The sequence below is a fragment of the Myxocyprinus asiaticus genome, chromosome 30 (assembly GCF_019703515.2).
Source record: "Myxocyprinus asiaticus isolate MX2 ecotype Aquarium Trade chromosome 30, UBuf_Myxa_2, whole genome shotgun sequence".
Lineage (NCBI taxonomy): Eukaryota > Metazoa > Chordata > Actinopteri > Cypriniformes > Catostomidae > Myxocyprinus > Myxocyprinus asiaticus.
Genome location: NC_059373.1, coordinates 32745987 through 32769837, shown reverse-complemented (window position 1 = coordinate 32769837; position 23851 = coordinate 32745987). Strand labels below are relative to the sequence as shown.

Below are 23851 nucleotides of genomic sequence, written 5' to 3'. Positions count from 1 at the left end.
ATAAAAACATACAGTATATACATATAAGCAACATAATATTTCTAAATTATACTGTATTTATATATAACAGTCTAATATAAAACAACAGTCTAAGTCACCCCCAAAACATTGATTACTATTGTCAATGAATTGGCTAAATAAATACCTGATTTGTTCCCCCTGTAAAGAATGGTGAATCGTTTTCAGTAATGGAATGACTTTGGAGTCAGACACTTGTTTTTCCTCAGACAGCTCTACCGTGGCCTGGTGGAATGGGGAGAGAACACACAGAATTTGCTCTATGGCTTCATCCTCCTGCGCATGAAGTGGAGTGATGTCAGTTTTAAGCGAGGCAAGGGATGCCCCCACAGTCTGTCTTTCATCATGCAAGCATTGAAGCATGTGAAAAGTGCTGCTCCAGCGTGTTTCCACCTCACTGACCAGTTTAAGGACTGGTCTGTGCATCTCCTGCTGCATCTGGGTCAACATTTCTCTGGCAGTGGTGCTGCTTCTAAAATAGATGACCACTTTCTTCGCTTTGTTCTGGATGTCACAAAGAGCAGGAACCTGATCAAAAGATTTTTTAATCATTGTGTTAAGGGCATATCCAATGCAGATTGAGTGTCTCACTTGCAGAATTCTTGCACAAGCAATCATGTTTGCTGCAGCATCTGTGACAAGGCACTTTACTTAGTCCTTGATTGCCCACTCCTCCATAACATTATTTTTCACCAGGGCCATATTTTCAGCTGTGTGTCTATTTGGGAACTTTTCAACCCCCAACAAGACAGTGGTCAGCTTTTCATTGTCATCAATATAATGACAGGTTATGGCTAGGTATGCATCCATGTTGATTTAAGTCCACATATCTGATGTGTGAGACACAGCTGTAATGTTTTCCAACTGAGCCTTGGCCATTCTCTTTGCTTCCTCATATTTTGAAGCCAGCATTTTATTTAAAGCCTAAAGAACACAACGATAAAATAATGGTAAAATAAAGGTTATACATCAAAATCTAAATTGGCCTCTGCTGTATTCACACTCACCTGCCTGGTTGGCAGTATGTAGGTAGGGTCCAGAGCATGGTTGAGCCCCCTGAAACCTTCATCCTCAACCACTGTAAATGGCTGAGAGTCTTTGATAACCACATTGACCAATGCCTCATCAACCCTCTGCTTGCGAGAAGCTATAGGGAAAAACAATGTTTGTATATTTTAATAACATATATTCATTGAAATTATGATAATGCAGCCCAAATTATCAACAAACTCGGTAGGGAAGAAACAATCCTACTACCTTGCTTGCATTCAGGATTCTTCTCGGGTTGCACTTTCTCATTAAAAATCTCTGAAATGTCTTAGCATGTAACATTGACATCAAGCGTTTAAAATGGGTACTGCAGCCCAAATAAAAAATATTGGAGAGAGTTGTCTCCCAATAGAGAGTTGTTTTTATTGTTTGCAAACCAGCTCATGTGGATTTTTTATAACGCTATCCATGGCTGCAGTGCACTGTGTTTTCCCACTAACTTGTTTCAAATCTGGCAACCTGGGGTGTCGAAATACTATTGGGAAATGGGCCATGAGTGGGATCACACAGGCCAAAACTATAGGTTACTTGCGTAACCTCGGTTCTCTGATAGCATCAAGTGAGGTGTCTCACTATGGGATACGCCCCTTCCGCATATTCCTATAAGCCCTATTACCTTACGCCAGCCCCTATTGGCTGGCAGAAGTGATGCTTGTGTCAGGAGGAGGCTCCACTTGCCAGTACAAAAGGGGCGACACAGCGTCATCACGTCATTCAAAACAAGCACACCTCTTCCTCACTTCACACAGAAAGGAGGGTGATCTGGTGAGACACCTCACTTAATGCTATCAGAGAACTACTTGGTGTCTCACTATGGGATATCCTAACTCCCGTATTGCCAGACAGCCTGTTTCGAATCCCTCTGCCAACCATATAATTATCCAGGGCTGGAGAGTTCTGGCGGGCTCAAGAGCCAACGCTCAGTACAGCATGTGCTAAAGTCTGTGCTGTAACATCTAATTTATTAAACCGTGCAAATGTGTGCGGTGAAGACCAGCTCGCCGCCTCACAAATATCTTGTATCGTAACCCCTTTAAAGAGAGCCCACGATGTAGACATTCCCCATGTAGAATGTGCACGCAACCCAGTTGGTGTATTAAGACCTTTACTGGAATATGCCAAGGAAATAGCCTCCACTATCCAGTGCGATAAGCGCTGTTTGGTGATCGGTTTTCCCTTGCGTGGTTTCGCCCGGAAAAAAAACAACTGATCACTCTCCCTGAATTCTCCAGTTTTCTCTGTGTAAATGCACAGTGCATGCAATGGGAATAGTAATTTCAACCTTTGCTGCTCTAATGAAGCAAACAGTGGTGGACAAAAAGCCCTACGTTCGAGAGAAACAATAGATTGAATAACTTTGGGCATGAATGCAGGATTTGGTCGTAATAGAACCCCTGCATCCCCTGGCATAAATTGCATACATGCAGAATGTACAGAAAGTGCATGTATCTCACTGACTCGTTTAGCTGAAGCCAATGCTAACAGTAATGCTGTCTTGAACGACAATATCTTAAAATCAACCTTGTCCAAATGCTCAAATGCAGGCCCTGAAATAGCATCAAGCACCATCGCTAAATCCCATGAGGGAGAAAGTGGTTTAGAAACTGGGAGAGCACGATGCGCACCCTTCATAAAGCAGCACACTAAAGGATGCTGCCCTACTGTATTTCCATCAAAGCCTATGTGACATGCTGATATAGCAGCCAGAAACACTTTTATGGTTGAGAGGGCTTTTCCCTTATCTATCAAATCTTGTAGAAATGACAGAATAACAGCAACTGAGCACTGATAAGGAATCTCATGTTTATCTGTGCACCAATGCTCAAACACGCCCCATTTAAACCCATACAAAGATCTAGTAGACGATGCTCTAGCATTTTGTATAGTCCTAATAACATTATGGGGCAACCCAGTTGTGTTCAAATTGAACCACTCACGGGCCAGGCCCACAGTACCAGGATGAGGATGAAAAATCTCTCCCTGTGCCTGCGGTAGCATTTGTATGGTCTCCGCCAGCCAATATTTCCCCAGCCAGCACGGAGCTATTAATATCATTCTCAATGCCCTCTCGCTCACTCTGGAGAGGGTTGGAGATATCAATGCTATCGGTGGGAATGCATAAAGGAGAATGCGAGGCCATTCGTGTGCCAGCGCATCTATTCCCAACGGTGCGTTCTGATCCTTCAGAGAAAAGAACAGAGGGCACTGAGCATTCTCTTGAGACGCGAACAGATTCACTGTCGCCTTGCCGAACTGGCTCCAAATCTGCTCGACCACTTCTCTGTTCAGTCTCCACTCCTCGTAAAGAGGTTTGCCCCTCGACAGCAAATCCACACCCCGATTCATAATACCCTGTACGTGCATTGCTCTTAGGGATAAGAAGTGGGCATTGCTCCACAGAATCAGTTTGCATACCAGTGTGTGCAGAAGGAGTGATCTCAGACCTCCCTGTCGATTTATATACGCTACCACTGTAGTGTTATCACAAGAACATGATGCCCTTCTAATATGGGAAGAAAATGCTTCAGGGTTAAGAAAACCGCCAGCATTTCCAGATCATTTATATGGTGATTGGTCAAATGACGACTCCATCTCCCATTTATTATCCTGCCCTCGTGAGTGCCCTCCCCCACCCCCCCCACCACAGAGTGAAGTGTCCATAGTAATTACTTTTCTGGCCTGAACAACACCCATGGGGACCCCTTGAATCAAAAAGGATGGTGCAATGCCAGCACTGACACAGATGTCACCCTCACTCTCCTCCGAGAGTGACGTCAAGGGTCCCAGCATTGAAACTCTCTCATGAATAATCGGCTTAGTGCAATAACTATCAGAGCTGAGGCCATTAACCGCAAAAGTCTGAGGCATGTTTGAAAGGAAACACTGTTTCCCCTCAGAAACTCGGCCAGACATTGAGTAAATTGTATTACTCTCTCTTCTGACAGTCGCGCTCTGAATGTCACTGAGTCCAGTGACAGCCCCAGATACGTAATTGACTGTGTGGGGAGTAATACACTCTTCTTGGTGTTTAATCTCAAACCCAATTTTTGAAGATGAGCTATAAGGGGTTCTGCATCATGATTACTATCATGATGGCGCTGTGGTTGGCTGCCTCGGTGTGGAGCTCCTCAGTTCTTTGGTTGTTTTTGTTTGTTTGTCCTGTGTTTAGTAATATTTTTCCAGTCAGTTGTAACAGAGACGAACTGCTGAACATTCGACAGCATGTACCAGACAATCTTTTCCCGGTTTTCGAATATTCAGACTTTTTGCTAGATATTTTAGTTGGAGGCGCAGCTCTGCTGTTCAAGAGACACAGGCGAGGGAGACGAGCCGGTGCGCTGGTCAAACTCCGTCGGCACGGATTTCGAACAGTGCTGCCGAGTATTCACTTAGCGAGTCTCCGCTCTCTTCCTAACAAAACGGACGAACTACATCTCCTCACATGCACAAACAAGGCAGGACAGCTGCCTTGTGCTGCACAGAAACCTGGCTGAGTGAAGCCATTCCGGACAGCGCGTTACATCTACCGGGCTTTCAGCTGTTCAGAGCGGATCGCATCGCGGAGCTAACGGGGAAAACGAGAGGCGGTGGAACATGCTTTTATATCAATGAAAGTTGGTGTACATATGTAACAACGTTAAAGAGGATGTGCTGTCCTAATTTGAAAGTGCTCTTTATTAACTGTAAACCTTTCTACTCGCCGTGGGAGTTTTCCTCGTTTATTCTGGTGAGTGTGTATATCGCGCCAAATGCGTGTTTGAACACAGCGCTGCAACAGCTGGCAGATCAAATCACAGACATGGAACAACAATACCCGGAGTTATTATTATTCTTGGGGATTTTAACAAAGAAAATCTCACACATGAACTACCCAAATACAAACAGCACATCACATGCCCCACCAGAGACAGGAACATACTGGATCATTGCTACACAACAATAAAGGATGCATATCGCTCTGTCCCTAGAGCAGCTTTGGGACTCTCTGATCACTGTCTGGTTCATCTTCTTCCAACCTACAGGCAGAAATTAAAATCAACCAAGCCAGTAGTAAGGACTATAAAGAGATGGACCAATGAAGCAGAGCGGGAACTACAAGCCTGTTTCGATTGCAGGGATTGGAGTGTTTTTGAGGCTGCAGCCACAGACCTGGGCGAGCTCACAGATACTGTTACATCATATATCAGTTTCTGTGAGGATATGTGCATTCCTACTAGGACTTATTTAAATTTCAACAATGACAAACTGTGGTTTACAGCAGAGCTCAGGCAGCTTCGTCAGGCCAAAGAGGATGCTTACAGGGGTGGGGATAAAGTCTTGTACAATCAGGCCAGAAACACACTGAACAGGGAAATCAGAGTGGCTAAAAGAAGATACTCTGAGAAGCTGAAAAACAAGTTTTCAGCTAACGACCCTGCATCAGTGTGGAGTGGCATGAAACAACTCACAAATTACAGGACTCCTACCCCCAACCCTGTGGTGGACCAACAACTGGCTGACGACCTGAATGTGTTCTACTGCAGATTTGAAAGGCCCAATCTCACACCCCACACCCACTCTGACCTTCACTTCACACAAACACCAACACCTCCTGCAACTCCCCTCCTCCCCCCTCCTGCTACTCAACCTGCACTTAAGATCTGTGAAGACGACATGAGCCACGTCTTTCGGAAACAAAAGACGAGGAAGACTTCAGGACCAGATGGCGTCTCACCAGCGTGTCTTTGGTCCTGTGCTAACCAGCTGGCCCCCATCTTCACACAGATCTTCAATAGATCACTGGAGCAGTGTGAAGTCCCATGCTGCTTCAAACGCTCAATCATTATTCCTGTCCCAAAGAAACCAAAAATCACAGGACTTAATGACTACAGACCTGTCGCCCTGACGTCTGTGGTCATGAAATCATTTGAGAGACTGGTGTTGGCCCACCTGAAGAACATCACTGGACCCTTTCTAGATCCCCTTTAATTTGCTTATCAAGCAAACAGGTCTGTGGATGATGCAGTCAACATAGGATTGCATCATATCCTGCAACATCTGGACAGACCAGGGACATATGCAAGGATCCTTTTTGTGGACTTCAGTTCAGCTTTCAACACCATCATCCCAGCTATACTCCAGAATAAATTCCACCAACTCTCTGTTCCCATGTCTATCTGTCAGTGGATTACCAGCTTTCTGACGGACAGGCAGCAGCTTGTGAGACAGGGGAAACTCACTTCTAGCACCTGTACAATCAGCACTGGTGCCCCCCAGGGATATGTGCACTCCCCACTACTCTTCTCCCTCTACACCAATGACTGCATCGCCAAGGACCCCTCTGTCAAGCTCCTGAGGTTTGCAGATGACACCACTGTCATCGGCCTCATCCGAGATGACGATGAGTCTGCATACAGAAGGGAGGTTGAACAGCTGGCTGTTTGGTGCAGTCAAAACAACCTTGAGCTGAACACGCTCAAAACAGTGGAGATGATTGTGGACTTTAGGAGGAACACCCCAACACTGACCCACCCCCCCCCCCATTCTAAACAGCACTGTGGCAGCAGTGGAGTCATTCAGGTTCCTGGGCACTACCATCTCACAGGACCTGAAGTGGGAGACCCACATTGACTCCATTGTGAAAAAGGCCCAGCAGAGGTTGTACTTTCTTCGCCAGCTGAGGAAATTCAACCTACCACAGGCGCTGCTGATACAGTTTTACTCAGCAGTCATTGAGTCTGTCCTCTGCACTTCAATAACTGTTCAGCTATGAAATCAGACATCAGAAGACTACAAAGGACAGTTTGGACTACTGAGAGGATTATTGGTTGCCCCCTGCCCCCCCTTCAAGAACTACACACTTCCAGAGTGAGGAAAAAGGCTGGAAAAATCACTCTGGACCCCACTCACCCTGCCCACTACCTTTCTGAACTGTTGTCTTCTGGCAGACGCTTCAGAGCTCTGAGCACCAGAACCGTCAGAGTCCCCCACGCTAGCCAAGGTACTCTGCATCGCTGCAGCCATTTAGCTGGAGTGCTAAGAAATTCCTATATGAGCTGGTGTGCAGAATGTAGGAGTAAATCGAAAAAACAGCGTGGTGGCCTGTAAATCGACACAAAAAACTGCGTTCGGGAATGATCAATCAACAACCAGTGTGGAGGCCGGTTGATGACTATCTGAACAGAAATCCAGGCTTCTGAAGTGAAGCGAAAAGAGATTTTTGAATGACGTGATGATGCTGTGCCGCCCCTTTTGTACTGGGAAGTGGAACCTCCTCCTGACACAAGCGTCACTTCTGCCAGCCAATAGGGGCTGGCGTAATGTAAAAGGGAATCAGGAATTCCGGCCCGGAACGGACATGTCAAAGTGGAATATACTGGCTGTAGCATTGTTTTCGGAGAAGCCAGTACTTCAACTTAGCATGTTTGCTAAATCTCTGATAACATATTATGATAATTGTATGCTTTAGTACAGTAAATATATTACATATAGCGCTTATAAGCTTTTGTGAAAGTGATCACCCCCTCACCAAAAACCAACACCAAATTACCAAAACAAAACCAAAAGTGAATATTTTATTTTTTATTATTTTATTTTATTGCTTTTAAGGCAAAACATTAACAATGCACATATACACAAAATGTAAACGTTATGCAGTTTGAACATTTTATACTTGGGCAAAAATACACTCACTGAGACTTAAGATAAAAAGAAAAAGACAGGGGGGGAAACAAAAACAGTGAAACGCATGAGACAGGAAAGATTTCATCATAGCACATAAGAACAGATATACATTTTCTATTATTAATTACCCTCAAAGACTTGATTAAATATTCAGTTTGCAGCAAAAATTCTGCAATTCTAGGTAGTTTTTTTTATATATAATTTTTGCCTAATTAACAATTGTTTTTGTTTTCATAATAGCAAATGACATCTTAAAAATAATCTTATAGCTTAATTTTACTTTAGAAAAACAGTCATTGTCTGGGCTCGAACATTCCGACAGAAAGTGAGGCTTCATTTGTCATCGATCACGTGACTCTGTGAAATCAAAACACGCCCAGATACGGCTGCGTGCTCGATACGTGCGGCGAAGCTTCAGTGTCATAAGAAACATCACTACTAATGTCTAGATAGGCCGCCTATTAGGTTTCGAAACGCAACCGATATTTAGTAAGAGGTCCGTCCGTAAACAGATCCGTCCGAAATACTGACTGGCGCAAATTCATCGTGTCATGCATTCATCTTAGATTCAAACAGCCTGTACCTCGACGTTCTGACACGCCTACAGGGAAGCGAAGTCTTATTTTTTTTTATTTAATCTACATTTAGACCAAACTGTCGTCGATCTAAAGCGACCGTGCGCGGTTTGAGAGGTTGTATTCGGGTTTGATCGGTGCGATGGCGGAGGTTTCAGGTACATCGAGTGAGACGATAACGGAGACCGTTCAGACTGGCACACCGCCGCCTCCCCAGCAGGTATTCTGCCCTCATTACAACAAACACCAGCACTTACACGAGCCACATAAAATAATTCATCTCTAATAACTGGGAGCTGCCAGATATAAGCGCTGTTGTGATAGACTAATCGTTTTATACTGTATTATAGCATATCGAGTTAACGTTAGTGTTTATATACACTGAATACCAGCATTACTAGCATTAGGCCTGTCTACTAAACATCATATACAACAAGAGTTGTGTGATTATCTAGTTTGTCAGTGTATTATGTTTCTTTTCAAGTGGCAAATATCCCCTTGTACAGAAATGTACCATGTTAATCACTGTTTCCGCCAAAATGCCCTATTAACCACTGTGATATCAATACCATGGTACAGTGATGGTATCAGATGGCAAAACCGTGGTACTTTGATACACCGTGGCACTGAGTGATTATTCATATACCATGGTATTTACATGGTACTAGTATTACCATGGTACTTTTTGCTACAGTACATTTTTATTTGTGAGATTTGTCTCGTTACAAACACTTTATTGTGTATTTCAGAAGCTTGTTGTGTGTGTGTGTGTGGTATTACCATGGTACTTATCTCATCCAAAAAAGAAAATTGTCTCATCATTTATTCACCCTCATGCTATCTCAGATGTGTATGACTTTCGTTCTTCTGCAGAACACAAATGAAGATTTTCAGAAGAATATCTCAGCTCTGTAGGTTCATACAATGCAAGTGAATGGTGACCAGAAATGTAAAGCTCCAGAAAACACACAAAGGCAGCATAAAAGTAATCCACAAGACTCCAGTGGTTTAATCCATGTCTTCTGAAGCGATCTGTTCAATTACTGATCTGTTTCTCATCCACGCCTATCATATCTCTTCTGAAGACATGGATTTAACCACTGGAGGCTCATGGATTACTTTTACGCAGCCTTTGTGTGCTTTTTGGAGCTTCTAAGTTTTGGTAACCATTCACTTAGTCACACATGCTTCAAAATCAATATTTATTTACAATCAGTGGCTTTCTAAAAACACGGCCAGGGAGGAAAAAATATATTAAACATTTGTTCTTGGTTATGCGTAATGGTTCCCCTAAAGTTCCTACCTTCTAAACTCCGGGAACATTTCTGCAATCATACTGCAACATTACATTAATAATCAGTCAACAGTCATGTCTTGGTTTGATCTGTTGTTCATGGTTAAAAAAAACAAACATTCCAACAATTTTAGGAGTTGGTTCTCAAAAATATAACCAAATGGGAACCATACACTAACATTAGGAAAGCGTTCTGTGTTTGCTGAGTGACTTAGAAGAACAGATAGGTTATTTTTCATTTTTATCATGGTTCCACAGTAGCAACAATAACTAGTAACTGGTATTTTGACAGAAACTATGATTAGAATGCTAAATTTAGCTAAAGATGTGATCATCGAGTTACAATGTATTGTGTTTCATGCCTTTTTTTAGAATCAGTTGTATCTTCCTGATCATCAATATCCACCTGTATAGCGACCTGTATAAAGATGAAGAATCAGCATTATTATTAAAATTATGAATGCATTCATATTTGCAGTATAATAGCTGGAATATGACCCCATTCTGTGTCATTTCAGGAGGGCAGAAGCCTGACCATCAAGCTCAGGAAAAGGAAGACCGAGAAGAAAGTGGAGTGGTCCAGTGACACAGTGGACAATGAACATCTGGGCAGGAGGTCTTCAAAGTGTGAGTCTCAATTGTGCTTGTTTTGTGAGATGTAGAGATTTGAAATGGTTAGACTATGAGATCCAAACTAGTGGAATATTTAACGGTGTGTTTTTAATTCTTGTGTAGCACGGGCAGATCTGGGCCGTTTGGAGGCAGCTTTAAAATAGATGACCTTCAAAACCTAGTTTGAAAAACCAGACAAAGCAGTCTAGTGAATGTTCGTTTTCTGTAAATAGATCGTTGTCCTCCTTTCACAGCGACATTTATATTAAAGGCCTTTGATATGTTTATCCAGGTTGCTGTGTTTACGAGAAGCCTCGACAGTTTGGTGAGTCCTCCTCGGAAAGTGAAGGAGATGACGAGGAAGGCTGTGGAAGTGCACATTGCATTCTTGGACATGGAAGAGGAGGCCATGGACAGAGAGAGGGTGGGGGGAGCACGGTGCCCCCCAGCTCTGGGGGAACAAACCCTCACTAATCGTTTATGAGGATGGGAGAGTTTATTTGGAGGGTAATGGGCAGAGTGGGCACTACATTCATAATCCTTCATCCTCACTCACACTGAATTACATTACACCACGCCATCATTGGGTGTCAAAAGCTTTTCGATGAATGAAAGCTTGTAGAGAAATGTGATTAGTTTTCTCTGCAGTCATTAATATGATGACTATGGGAAGACTAAAGGTTTTATTTTATTTTACAATCTGACTGCTGCAGAAAATTTGAATTTGTTGTACATAGACATTGGTTTTATTTCTTTTTGTAAACTCCGTATATTTATTTGTTTGTCTTTAACAATCTTACCAGTTCTGTGTCCACAAACAAAGGCCTCTTTTATGATGCCAGATTGAATGAATTAGAAACCTAGCAGAACATAAAGGAATGTTCAGGGTTCAATACAAGTTAAGCTCAATCGACAGCATGTGTGGCATAATTTTGATTACAACAGAATAATTTAGACTCGTCCTTCGTTTATTTAAAAAAGAAGCAAAAATTGTGCTTACAGTGAGGCACTTACAATGGAAGTGAATGGGGCCAGTCCGTAAATATTAAAAATGCACATTGTTTCAAAAGTTTAGCCAGAAGACATAAACGTTATGTATGTTAACATGATTTTAGTGTGATAAAATCACTTACCAGGATCACAGGTTTACCAAAGGTACGTTGTCATGAAAACAAAGTTGTAATATGAGTTATAACTTTACACAGAAAAGGTTAGGAAGTGGTTTTATCACACTAAAATCATGTTAACACACACATATTGTTTACGTCTTGTGGCTATACTTTTGAAATAGTGAGTATTTTAATGTTTATGGATTGGCCCCATTTACTTCCATTGTAAGTGCCTCACTTTTATTAAATTAAGTGTGGAATGATTAGAAATTATTTTCGTGACTATCAACATTATGCCACTAATGCTGCTGATCGAGCTTGTATTGAATGCTTATACCTTCTTGTTAAATCAAAACTTTTAAAAGGAATCGCAGTTGAACAAAATGAGGTATAAAAGGTAATTTGCCTCGTTGTGTCACAATTCTAGCAACAGTATTGCTTCATATCACTTGATCACTTGGGAAAATTCAACTGTAACTATGTATTGTTTGCTATAGTGAATACTTAAGTTGAAAATGAAAAAAAAAAAATATATATATATATATATATGAGACTTTACTCCGATCCCTTTGAATATTTTTATATGGCACATTAAATCATCTCCATAAGTCATCACAAGTTTGATCGAGTAATAAAGCTATGTTCAGAATTCAATACTGCACAGTAGACACTGTGTACTGAATACTGTTTTTTTTTTTTTTTTTAAATAGTAAGTGAAAAAACCACTTTGAACGAAGGTATGCTACATTGTTGTCCCATGACCTCCAGTTATCTTCTTGGACATAATATTTTTATTTTCCATATTCAATTGTATTTTCTGTAAAAATATCTTGACTTTTGCCAGTCAGAGCGATAATACAGCGTGCTTTGTTGTATAAGGTGCACTATGGCGAATGAAAACTGTGAACCGGATATACAGTTTGTACCTGCAGAGATAGTAAGACTAGTATGTTAGTATGCTATTCTGCTATGCTAGTGAGACTGACTTCCCTTAGACAATCAGACAAATATATTACAATTAATAAAAGACTCAGTATGTACATAGAAAAACATTGATGTTTAAAATGTTACTATCTGTCAGTTGTGGAGGGATACATATCAAAAGCACTGAAAATCATCTCCAGTTCTATTTTCTCCATGTGGTAATGTGTTTTAAAAGTGAAAAGATCATTGTCCCTATGCAAGGATGTCTTACGATAGATGGGCAGAAATGATAATAAACCACAGGTTTAATCTCACAATATATATAAACGGTTGGAATCGGCATACAAGTATTTGGACACTTAATTACAACTGAAAGTGGGAAAGGTGTATGCTATCAGGAGCATGATATGATGTGAGATTTAAAGTGTAAACTGACAATACGTGGTGGTAGTGGTGGTGGACCGTGTTGTATAAAGATCACAGGAAAGTGCATGGCTGAATGCTAGCCAAGACCAAAATTCACTTCTTATTTCCTTTGCGGTCCCACATATTTAATTTCAGTTTACAGTTCATTCCCACATTGAACTGTATTTCAGCATTCACATACATCTGTTATTAAATGCATCTGTATGTACATATAGTAAAAGTTATAGAGCGGATTTAACATGAACAGATGTTAATGTTGTTTATATCTATTAAATGCTTCAACAATGGCAACCTAACTTTGTGTCTGTTCTGATTGATTCTAATCCCGTTTACGTTTCATTCCAATGTAATGTCCATTTATTTAGTGATTCCATTTATGCGCTATTTATAGATCTCAGCAGCTTTGTCATAAACATTTAAAACCACCTATGTGTGAAGTCAGACGGTACTAAAAATACATTACATTAACAGCGTATGTTGGAGCCGTGGCATAACTGTCAAGTGCATGTACTCCAACACATTGAGCTGTGGTGCTCACATGGTTGACACAAGTTTGAATATAGCATCCTCATCATTTTCAGTTCTCTCTACTGTCTTCTAAGAAAATGGCAAAAGCTGTTAGTACACTTGCATGTACGTGTACTGTACTTACAAACCTGTGCCAGTTCATGAAAGAAGTAACTGCATCCAAGTGTTAATCTCATGAAAAAATATCCAGGTCCCATTTCAGCCTTAAATCAAGAGAAAAATAATGTTTTGCACATAAATTAAGCCTTTTTTATTTCTCATTATTGTAATAAAGTAATTTTTACTGCATCACAGTGCAGTAATACAATATTTCTTATAAATAATTTAAATAATCCTAAAGGCAGTACAACAAATAGCCTATACCGCAATAGTGAATAAAACCGTAAATATATTTTTTGCATTAAAATAATGAGAAGATTTATAGCATTACAGTATGCTTAAAGGAATATTCCGGATTCAATACAAGTTAAGCTCAATCAACAGCATTTGTGGCATTATATTGATTACCACAAAAATTAATTTTGACTCGTTCCTCCTTTTCTTTAAAAAAAGCAACAAAAAAAAAAAAAAAAAAAAAGAGGTTACAGTGAGGCACTTACAATGGAAGTGAATGTGGCCAGTTTTTGAATGTTAAACTACGCAGTTTTAAAAGTAGAGCCAATAATATGTTTACATCGTCATGGCATGAATGAGTAAAATTGGCTAAAATCATGTTATGTCAATAAAATCTAAATGACAATTTAAACAACTTTACAGCTCAAATAATACACACGTTTTAACAGAATATCTAATGTAAGTGCTTTTATAAAATTATAAGCTTCACATTTCTGCCTTTAAACCCTCAAAAAATTGGCTCCATTCACTTCCATTGTAAATGTCTCGCTGTAACCTCCATTTTTTTTTTTTTTTTTAAGAAAAAAGGAGGGCCGATTCAAAAGTATTTTTTGTGGTAATAAACATTATGCCACAAATGCTGTTGATTGAGCTGAACTTGTATTGAACCCGAAGTATTCCTTTAATAATGTTGATTACCAAAAAAATGATTTCAACTCATTCCTCGTTTATCACACAAAAATCATTTTAATGTGTATAATGTTTAAGTCTTGTGGCTATAGTTTTGAAACAGTGTTTTTTAGTGATTATGGACTGACCCCATTCACTTCCATTGTAAGTGCCTCACTGTAACCTTGTTTTTTTTAATGAGGTATGAGAATTATATTTAGTTTCAGCATTGTCACAAATGCTGTCGATTGAGCTTTACTTGTATACCAGAATATTCCTTTAACTGTCATGGAAATAATGACCTAGTGCAATGTGCTATGTCCAATAGCCTACATTTTCTTATTTTTTTTTTTCTATAGGTTTCATGAGATGCACCTCAATATATATTCCCCAGACACAAAATATTGAATGTGGAAAAATGACATTTATTTTAGTTCAGTTGTAAGGACTATTAAAGGCTCAGTGTACAGCACTTAAGAACTGTAGAAGTTAATAAATGTACATCCATTTCTCTCCTCTCAGACAGGCCATAGAGCTGCAATCCATTGTAGATGATACAGCAGGCATTTAAATTCACAGCTGTCTGATTTCAGCAGTGGCCAGCACTTCAACTGACTCACGACTTTCGAAGAACCCATGAGTATTCCTGCATTGCTTGAAGTAGTGGTGAGCAATCTTTTCTCGCACTACATCTTAATGTTTAAATAACTGACAACAAAAATCCACAAACTTATGCGCACGTACCTTAAAGAAAACAACGCATTCAGAAGAAAAGAAAACCGTGTCACAAGTTAAAAGCTTTCCATTGCTTAAGAGTATCATTGTGCTAATCATGCATAGATAAAGCATGTGGAACACATTCAGGAAGAGAAAGCTATTCTTGCAAGCACAAGACACAAATGTACAACAAAGCACTGTACGTTATATTCAGCTGTCAGTACACAGATGTGCAAAATCCCTTCAAATGTCTTTACCCATGATTCCCTCTGAACTGGCTAATGTACCAGGTACTGTGAGGCACAACAGAAGCATTCAAAACAATATGATAATCAGCTGAAATATAAATGAAGCAAGGAAGCACAATACATTTGAAATCGACCAAAGATGCAGTTAATGCTGTAATGGCGCAAACATAAATACACTGCACATCAAACAGAATGGTTATAATGGAATACGCCAAACCATAAAGAAGCTATATCAAACGAACCGTGCAACAACTTATAAATGAATAATGATAAAATTCAGCATGTTACACAGTAATGTAATGCTCAAGTTTACAGTTTATGGAGTGGCTTAAGAATCTTTTTGTATTCAGTTCCTTTAAAATTGCACTCAAATAGTCACCTACTGATGGGAGTTACAATGGACTCAATCCATTAAAAGTAAGAGTATATGTGATTTTAGAACTAAAATGACACTGATAGAGGAAAGGGTTGAATAAACTATGAATAAAGTGACACATGCAGATGTCGAGTCCACGTAATGTGGAGTTGCAAAGCTGTTAATCACCATATAAAATGTTTCATAACAACTAATGTCTGTATCAGTTTAGCTAACTGGAAAAGCCTTTGGACTAATCACTCAATATTCAAATGAGAGCAGTTTTTAATAGTCTTGATGAGATTCCCTAACCAATCAGTGCTGGTTCTTCAGTTCTGTCCATGGTTCTTCTGATTCATAGTGAACGTTTTTCCCCATGTGTACTGTGCAGGGTGTCCTGCGGCAGTTTTCTTTAGTCTCAGTAAGGATGAGGCATGCTGTAGGTGGATTTTAGTCATTCTTTACTCATTCATTTCTCCTTTCTGCTGCTGGTGTCCTATGTTTTAAATCAGCTTTTGGAAAAACAAAACTTGTATAATTAATGTGAGGGAAAAAATATCTTTCACTGCTGGACATCAAAGGGTGCTGGTGTTCACTTCAATCACTCATTAGCCTTGTGGAGTGATGGTGGCTGTCTGTTTTGGTCAGTGTTGATGTGGCCAAATCTTAAATCAAAGATCTTGAACCATGAGCAAATATCAGCAACCTATGACAAAGACAGAGAAATTGTAAATGACAGATTAAGGCATTATGATTGTTGAAATGGAGAAAGCCACATGTTTACCTGTTCTACGTAACTTCTTGTGAGGATCCGAACAAAATGTAAGCTATTTATTGACAATCTTGCTCTCTGCAGTGCCTCTCAATTCTCATTTGCTTCCTCTATATTCACTACATACTGAGGAAGGCCATGAGGCCGAAACGTCTGTGTTCTGCTCTGTGAGACATAAAATAAAATATAAAGAAATTGAGAAAAGGAGTGCGGATCATTTTGTTTTTGAGACTGTCGTATATTCAAATATCTTTTGTCATGTGGCGCCAGGGTTGATGTCAATGACGCCAAATATCCTTTATTCTTGTTTGTTTCATAACTGCGACACAGCAACTTTAATGGAATATTCCAGGTTCAGTACATGTTAAGCTTAATCGAAAGCATTTGTGGCAAAATATTGTTTACCGGAAAAAATTATTTCCAATCCTCCCTCCTTTTCTTTAAAAAAAGCAGAAATCTGGGTTACAGTGAGACACTTACAATGGAAGTGAATGAGGCCAATTTTTGGAGGGTTTAAAAAGATTTTAATTTTATAAAAGCAATTACATTAATTCTTCTGTTAAAACTCATGTATTATTTAAGCTGTAAAGTTGTTTAAATCGTCATTTTTACAGGCGTTTTTGTGTTCAAAGTATTACGTCGTCATGACAACAAAGTTGTCAAATTGGATATAACTTTACACAGAAAAGGTTAGTAAGTGATTTTATCACACTAGAATCATGTTAACATGCATACTGTTTACATCTTGTGGCTATACTTGAGTGAATGTTGAGTACTGTAACATTTACAGATTGGCCGCATTGACTTCCACTGTAAGTGCCTCATTGTAATCCAGATATTTGCGTTGTTTTGTTTTTATAATTTTTTTTAAGGAGGGGCAAGTCAAAATAATATTTTGTGGTAATCAGTAATGTGCCAAAAATGCTGTCAACTGAGCTCAACTTGTATTGAACCCGGAATATTCCTTTAAATATGTAGAAGTGCAAATGAGATTTGAGAGCAACAGCAGAGGACGGGTTTTCAACAGATAACACTTTTTTTTTTCATCTGTTCTGTTTTTTTGTCAACTTTTCTCACACAAAGTTGACAAATGGTTTCAGAAGCCTTGGAATATAGTGCACAAGTCGAATGCAATTTTGTTTACGTTGCTTTTATGGTACTTTTTTTTTAATAAAAAACATTTGGAGCTCGACAGCTTCTTTCCCTTTCACCTTAACATTCACAGTATTGTAAAGTGCAGCGTAAACATTCTGCCTAATATCTTCTATTGTGTTTCATGGGAGAAAGAAATTCATACTAGTTTGGAACAAAATGAGGGTGAGTAAATTATGATTTTTGATGATGAATTTTCATTTTTGCATGGAACTGTGCCTTTACACCCAACAACTATCTAATACTAAATTTTCAAATCATAAAAGACAATGGCAATGTATCATTTACAGACTACATGCATGTAATTCACAGTCACACTGCGGGAACTTATCACCACAACTTAGTTTCACAGCACTCTGAAAATGTCACGCTTCTTTTCTCTGGCTGAAAGATTTAAATAGCTCCCCTTCGGCAAAGGATAGAACACTAATATCAACCAGCTGAGCTATGTTTAATTAAATATGCCTTGTACAAAAATAGTAATTTGCAGAAGGGTTAGTTAGACTTTTTTCCCAATAAGAGAAGTTCTTAAAGGAATAGTCCAATCTGTTTTGGTTGAGAACAGAACAAAATATAAACACTTTTGGGCCCAAAAGCGATTGGATCGCTTCTGAAGATACAGATTAACTCACTGGAGTCTTATGGATTACTTATGCTGCCTTAATGTGCTTTTTGAGCTTCAAAGTTTTGGTCACCATTCACTTGTATTGCATGGACTTACAGAGCTGAAATATTCTTCTAAAAATCATAATTTGTGTTCTGCAGAAGAAAGAAAGTCATACACATCTGAGATGGCATGAGGGTGAGTAAATGATGAGAGCATCTTAATTTTTGGGTGAACTATTCCTTTAACATGTGCCCTAATTAAATTATATTAAAGCCATTTCCTTGACACAAACACACACACACTCAAGCTGAGAAATAACTACCTACCCAAAATATACATTTTCCCTGTAAATTAACTCCTTAGTTTAACTCCTTTATTGCTTTCATCAGTGGACTGCTGTGGCTCATTCTGCTCCCATGTGTCCTCCTCCTCCTCACCATCTTTGACCTCATCGTCACCTTTCCCATCATCCCCCTGTCCCACAGTTTCACTCTGGCGTACACTAACAGAGATAACCAGAGCTTGCACAACCCCATAGATAACTGCAAACTGCAGCAGGTACTCCTGTACTGTCCACAGCAGTCCAGCCATCCCGACAGACGATACCAAGAACAGGGTCATGCCATGGAGCCACAGTTTCAGGGCCCCCTGCACCCCCAGCACATCCAAAACGATCTTGGTCGGAGGTGACACTGTTTTTAGAAAGCCCACTACAAAGAGGTCAAATAGGTGGCGGAGGAAATTAAAGCAAATCTCGTAGTGTTCTGGAAGAATTTCTCCCATCCATGAGCGAGAGAAGAACTGGAATGTTGATTGCTTCTGGGAAAGAGGCGTGGGAGATGGTGGAGGCGTCCCGTAGTCCGACTCCCCATCGATTTCATCAGCGTCCCAAGTGCCTTCATTCCACCCGGCACATTTCCATTGTCGGAGTCCAGTGGATGTTGACCATCTGGGCCAATAAAAGTAGCTGGATGGAAGCATCCTCCTCCACCAGCGTGAGGGGCTTTGGGAAACCATTTTCTCGGTCTCAACCTCAGGCCTCATCGCCCTCAGCTCTTCTACTTCCAAAGGCTTCACGTTCTCCTCTGTCTCCCAGAACTCCTCAGTCAGTGTCTTTTGGTCATTCTTGGCATTCTCACCCCTCCAAATCCAGGAAGTGAGTCCCCATAAACCCCACCTGCTTTTGGTCTGACTGTCAGTTGTCAAGGGTTTTTCTGGTTTGGTCTTGCTGCCCCAGGTGGAGTATAGATTGGCTGGACTGACCCACCCCCAAACTCGACCTACAACAGCTGTCATGTCTGTACTAGTACTGTAGAATGCACAAGGGGAAAAGTTAATGAGCTAAAAAGTAAAAAAAAAAAAAATTGCCAGTGTATTAATAAAGTAATTACACAATTATTAACTGTAGTACAAAGCAGTAATTTCCAAAACTGGCCCTTAATCTACTATTGATGTAACTATTCAACAAAATGCCAGCTACTTTGTTTAAAAACAAATAATAAAAAAACAGTAATCATAAGTTTCACACTACCACAAGAATATCTAAACACGTAAAAAAGTAATTAAATGGGTTTAAACTTAGTTTAAACGCCACCTGAGGAACGATATCTCAACAAACCTGAATTAAGGCGTGTTTGACGCTTTAGAGCAAATTAAACCGAAACAAATCAGCAGGACACAACCAATCAAATATCGTAATAAAACGAACGCATATGTAAATTAATATGTTTAAATGAAAAAGATATCACCGTGGTAGTGGTACTTAATTCATGTTGAGTTGTACATTAGTTGGCTCTAACATTTTCCTCAGGCGAAACGGCTTCTGTAAACATGTCTGAACAAGAACTCTGCCACTTTAAACGCTTATACATTCAGCATGATACACCGCCGATCGACTACTAGACATACCTGCAATGTGCAGATGTGAAATCTTTATTTTATAGACATTAGAACAGACAACTCGTCCAGCTTCATCCCACAAACATCACGATCAATCTGCTTTAGTCGCAAAAACAGTCGAGTTTCCTTATCGAGGCCAGCTTCACACTTTCGTTCACCTGCAACCGGTAAAAATATGGTCGAATTTAAAATCTACGAACAAGTAAACACCTCGAAAGAGTCCTAAAATTAAATCCAGGGTAATTCCAAGATATTTTCGCCGTTGCAAACTGAAATATCCGAAACACTTGGAGAAAAACGGCTATTGTGTTTACTCCGCCTGGTAACGCAATGGTTACATTATGACATCTCTGACCCGATGACCTTTACTCGCGTTGTTTTGTGGTAGTGCACGTAAACTTTTTAAGTCTATTGATTTTGAAGGTGTACACTTGCACGTTTATGTGTTTTAATGGGCGAGCAATAAGTTAAAACGTAAATAAGTACGTCAAGCAGCGTGAAGTAAAATATAATAATCTTCACGTTCTAGACAAGAGCGACCGCAAAGCAGCCTGATTAATCATAATAAAAGTCCTTTGCAAAATAACAGATGGAAAAAATCAAAGTTCTGTGTAGTGGGATAAAGATCATTATTTAATATGATCTAAAAAAAAAAAAAATTATGGCAGGATGTCTTAACTCCAGAATTGAAGTAAAGTGACTTTTTTTCTTTTCTGTTTAAAATACATTTATGATAGCAAAAATAATAATAATAATAAAAAAAATTACATATATATATATATATATATATATATATATATCATAGAGAATATTTTGTACTTGAAAATACATTATTGCCTCAACACCATGTTTAAGTCCATCTATGTTTATTCATTTAGCAGCAGCTTTTATCCACTTATAAACGAGGAAATTCATCCCAATTTCACCTCATTTTTAGAATATTTCTGCTCTGTTGGTCCATACAATGCAAGTGAATAGTGACAAAAATGTTGAAGCTCCAAAAAAGCACATAAAGGCATCATAAAAGTAATCCATATGACTCCGGTGGTTTAATCCACATCTTCTAAAGTAATCTACTTGGGTTTTGGGTAAGAACAGACCAAAACATTTTTGTCTTGTGCTTAATGCACAATTAATGCTTAATGTATTAAGCAGTGCTAGCAACTGCAACTGAGTGTGAAATCATGATCACCAAGGAGACTGCTAATGTCAAGATTTATAGTGAAAAAGTTGTATTTAGGTCTGTTAGATTGCTTCAGAAGACAACCGTTAAAGCACTGGAATCACATGGATTACTTTTATGCTGCCTTTATGTGCTTTTTGGAGCTTCAAAGTTTTGGTCACCATTCACTTGCATTGAATTGACCTACAGAACTGAAATCTTCATTTGTGTTCTGCAGAAGTTAGTCATACACATCTGGAATGGCATGAGGGTGAATAAAGGATCTTTTTATCCATTTTTGGGTGAACTATTTAAGGCAATCAAAATAGATTTGATTTACACAATACACCCAACACATTCTTAGGTCAAAAGGTTTGTGTTGTGCCAGTTACAACATGACTCACAAGATGTTGCTTATAGGTGTGGCCAGGCAAACCAGCTACATGATATGAATGCCATGTACTACTAAAGTGTATTTGCACTAACATATGACCCACCACCCAGCAACAAACAAAATGAAGGGACATAAGGATATGCAGAAATGTGGACCTGCATCTCAAAATCAAGATATTGAAATTCTCAAGTTTATTATAGACCAGAAAGTGTTTATTATAGACAGAAACTTAACATCACTCTGTAATCAATAAACAAACATAAAAATAAAGAGTATATCAAATGGTTTAAACTGAATGATACAAGTTATTCCACAAATTCCCCTTGGAGTGACATACAGACTACAAACATTGAATGCAAAGGTTGACATCGCAGCAGTTTTTCCTGCATGTTGGTCACAACTTCTCTTTTGCCATGGCTTGAACTCCTGTCCTTCAAAGAAAAGAAAATAAGTGTATTAGATTTCACAGCAAAAAAAATAAAAATGTCAGTGCAAACTTTACTGTCAGTGTTTCAGTGCGCCGCGAGAAGTATCATCATTGATTTTCAGTGGAACTGAACAACGCAATCATCATTAACACCAATAATACCCTAGGTTTGCTGGAGCAGTACTTACACAAGCCTCACCATCTTGCACATTAACACGACATTGCCTTCTGGCATCATGTTAACCTGGAAAATAAGATGGCAAATGTCAACAAAAAATGCTCTGTTACAACTATATTCTCATTATCAGAACATGTGCTCAGAAATATAAAGAGCTTCATGTTGTCATCAGAGACTCTAGTCTAATGAATCATCATTGCACATCACTGGTGGAAAGTCAGCACAGATAGGAAACCATACCAACCTCAGTATGGATGCATGTGCCGGAAACCGTGCCATCTATGATGGCTTCAAATCAACAGTTGAAAATCTTAGTTGATACAATAGTTAGTTCAACCTTAGTTGAAGCCATTTGGAATCATACCATCCTGGAAAATAAAATGGCCAACGTCAAGCAAAATTGCTGTGCTCTAATTAAATATATTTATTATCAGAACATGTGCTCAGAGAAATGTAAAGAGCTTCATGTTATCATCAGAGACTCTAGTCTAATGAATCATCACTGCACATCACTGGAAAAAGATCAGTACATATAGGAAACCATACTAACCTCAATAAAAATGCATGTGCCGGAGAACTTTCCATGCCAACTATGTTGCCTTAAAATCCATAGCTGAAAACCTTGAAAACAAAAGGTTTCATTGTCAGAGCTTATCGTGAGCCACGCTTGCCAAGTTACATGCAAAAGAAATAACGCTTTACCCACTGGATTTCAACTATTGGCATCATCTGTTTGGTAACTTCTGTTCATCCCATACAGCCTATAAACATTTCACAATTTAGGGACATCCAAGACAGATCTACTGAAATACTAATGGTGGTATTGCACGTGTTCAGTGAACTGTAAAGAGCTTCATTGAGTAGGCCTATTTCAGAGACTCTAGTCTAATGAATCATCATTACACGCAATAATAATAAACAATGCTAAGGAATCATTCTTACTCCCAAATTCTTGCAGCTTGGATCCATTTCTTTGTGGTTTGATCTAACACACACAAACAAAAAACACTCAAGATAAGAAAATGTTCGCAAACAAAAATGATCAGGTCAAATAGGATTAAACTTACTGCTCAAAGGTCTAAGAGCTAACTACGAACACGTGGGCGAGGCCGTAGGCGCAAATGATAAAATAATCATTTTGCAGGTAGCGAGTCAGCATTAGCTTACAGGCTCTCGACGCTTCATAACAATTTAACATGTATTGTGATAGACAGTAGTTAAAAGCACTAAATTAAAGAAATTAAAGACATTTTCCCTCACCTCACAGACTACACTGCACCAGTGTCAACAGCAGCATGGCAAAGACCAGACAGCGCGAAGGGGAGCATATGTAAAGGGTCCTATTGCTTGCAGGCAGGGTAACAAAAAATCTGCCTGAACAGAAATATACACACATTTCGTGCAGAAATAAATTACAAATAAAAATATTGTCATTTAGAGCATTTCTTTGCAGAAAATGACAATTGGTCAAAATAACAACAACAACAACAACAACAAAAAAAAAAAAAAAAAAAAAAAGATGCAGTGTTTTACCTCAAATAATGCAAAGAAAACAAGTTCATATTCATTTTTAATCAACACAATACTAATGTTTTAACTTAGGAAGAGTTCAGAAACTCAGAAATATTTGGTGGAATAACTTTGGTGGATGATTTTCAATCACAGCTTTCATGCGTCTTGGCATGCTCTTCACCAGTCTTTCACATTGCTGTTGGGTGACTTAATGCCACTCCTGGTGC

The 23851-nt window shown here is 39.2% G+C and overlaps 2 protein-coding genes, 1 long non-coding RNA gene and 2 other non-coding genes across 9 annotated transcripts; 1 reads left to right on the top strand and 4 right to left on the bottom strand.

Annotated features, from left to right (window-relative positions):
* Nucleotides 1-8110: 8110 nt before the first annotated feature.
* On the top strand, nt 8111-12967 carry LOC127421491 (E3 ubiquitin-protein ligase PPP1R11-like). Its single transcript, XM_051664573.1, has 3 exons — nt 8111-8526; nt 10119-10227; nt 10505-12967. Exons 1-3 carry the CDS (start codon nt 8449-8451, stop codon nt 10684-10686), a joined length of 369 nt encoding a protein of 122 aa, XP_051520533.1. The 5' UTR covers nt 8111-8448; the 3' UTR covers nt 10687-12967.
* A 1638-nt stretch (nt 12968-14605) lies between these two features.
* Nucleotides 14606-20458, bottom strand: LOC127421473 (uncharacterized protein C6orf47 homolog). Of its 2 annotated transcripts, XR_007893997.1 has the most exons (4): nt 19961-20458; nt 18379-19361; nt 16306-16458; nt 14606-16227 (listed from the first exon to the last, which is right to left on the bottom strand). XR_007893997.1 is itself a non-coding variant. In XM_051664535.1 (3 exons), the coding sequence occupies exon 2, from the start codon at nt 19346-19348 to the stop codon at nt 18404-18406; it is 945 nt and encodes a 314-aa protein (XP_051520495.1). In that variant the 5' UTR covers nt 19349-19361; nt 19961-20456; the 3' UTR covers nt 14606-16227; nt 18379-18403. The 2 variants fall into 2 exon arrangements, 1 of the variants encoding a protein (XP_051520495.1); XM_051664535.1 differs by lacking the exon at nt 16306-16458 and having other exon boundaries at nt 19961-20456.
* Nucleotides 20459-21350: 892 nt separating this feature from the next.
* On the bottom strand, nt 21351-23436 carry LOC127421172 (uncharacterized). Of its 4 annotated transcripts, none has more exons than XR_007893945.1 (7): nt 23373-23436; nt 23055-23097; nt 22819-22873; nt 22663-22733; nt 22357-22480; nt 22123-22178; nt 21351-21938 (listed from the first exon to the last, which is right to left on the bottom strand). It is a non-coding gene; the product is annotated as an uncharacterized LOC127421172 (long non-coding RNA). The 4 variants fall into 4 exon arrangements; XR_007893947.1 differs by lacking the exon at nt 23373-23436 and adding an exon at nt 23180-23366 and having other exon boundaries at nt 21354-21933; XR_007893944.1 differs by having other exon boundaries at nt 21355-21933.
* Nucleotides 22249-22313, bottom strand: LOC127421678 (small nucleolar RNA SNORD52). Its single transcript, XR_007894043.1, has one exon. It is a non-coding gene; the product is annotated as a small nucleolar RNA SNORD52 (small nucleolar RNA).
* LOC127421677 (small nucleolar RNA SNORD52) lies at nt 22553-22619 on the bottom strand. Its single transcript, XR_007894042.1, has one exon. It is a non-coding gene; the product is annotated as a small nucleolar RNA SNORD52 (small nucleolar RNA).
* Nucleotides 23437-23851: the final 415 nt, after the last annotated feature.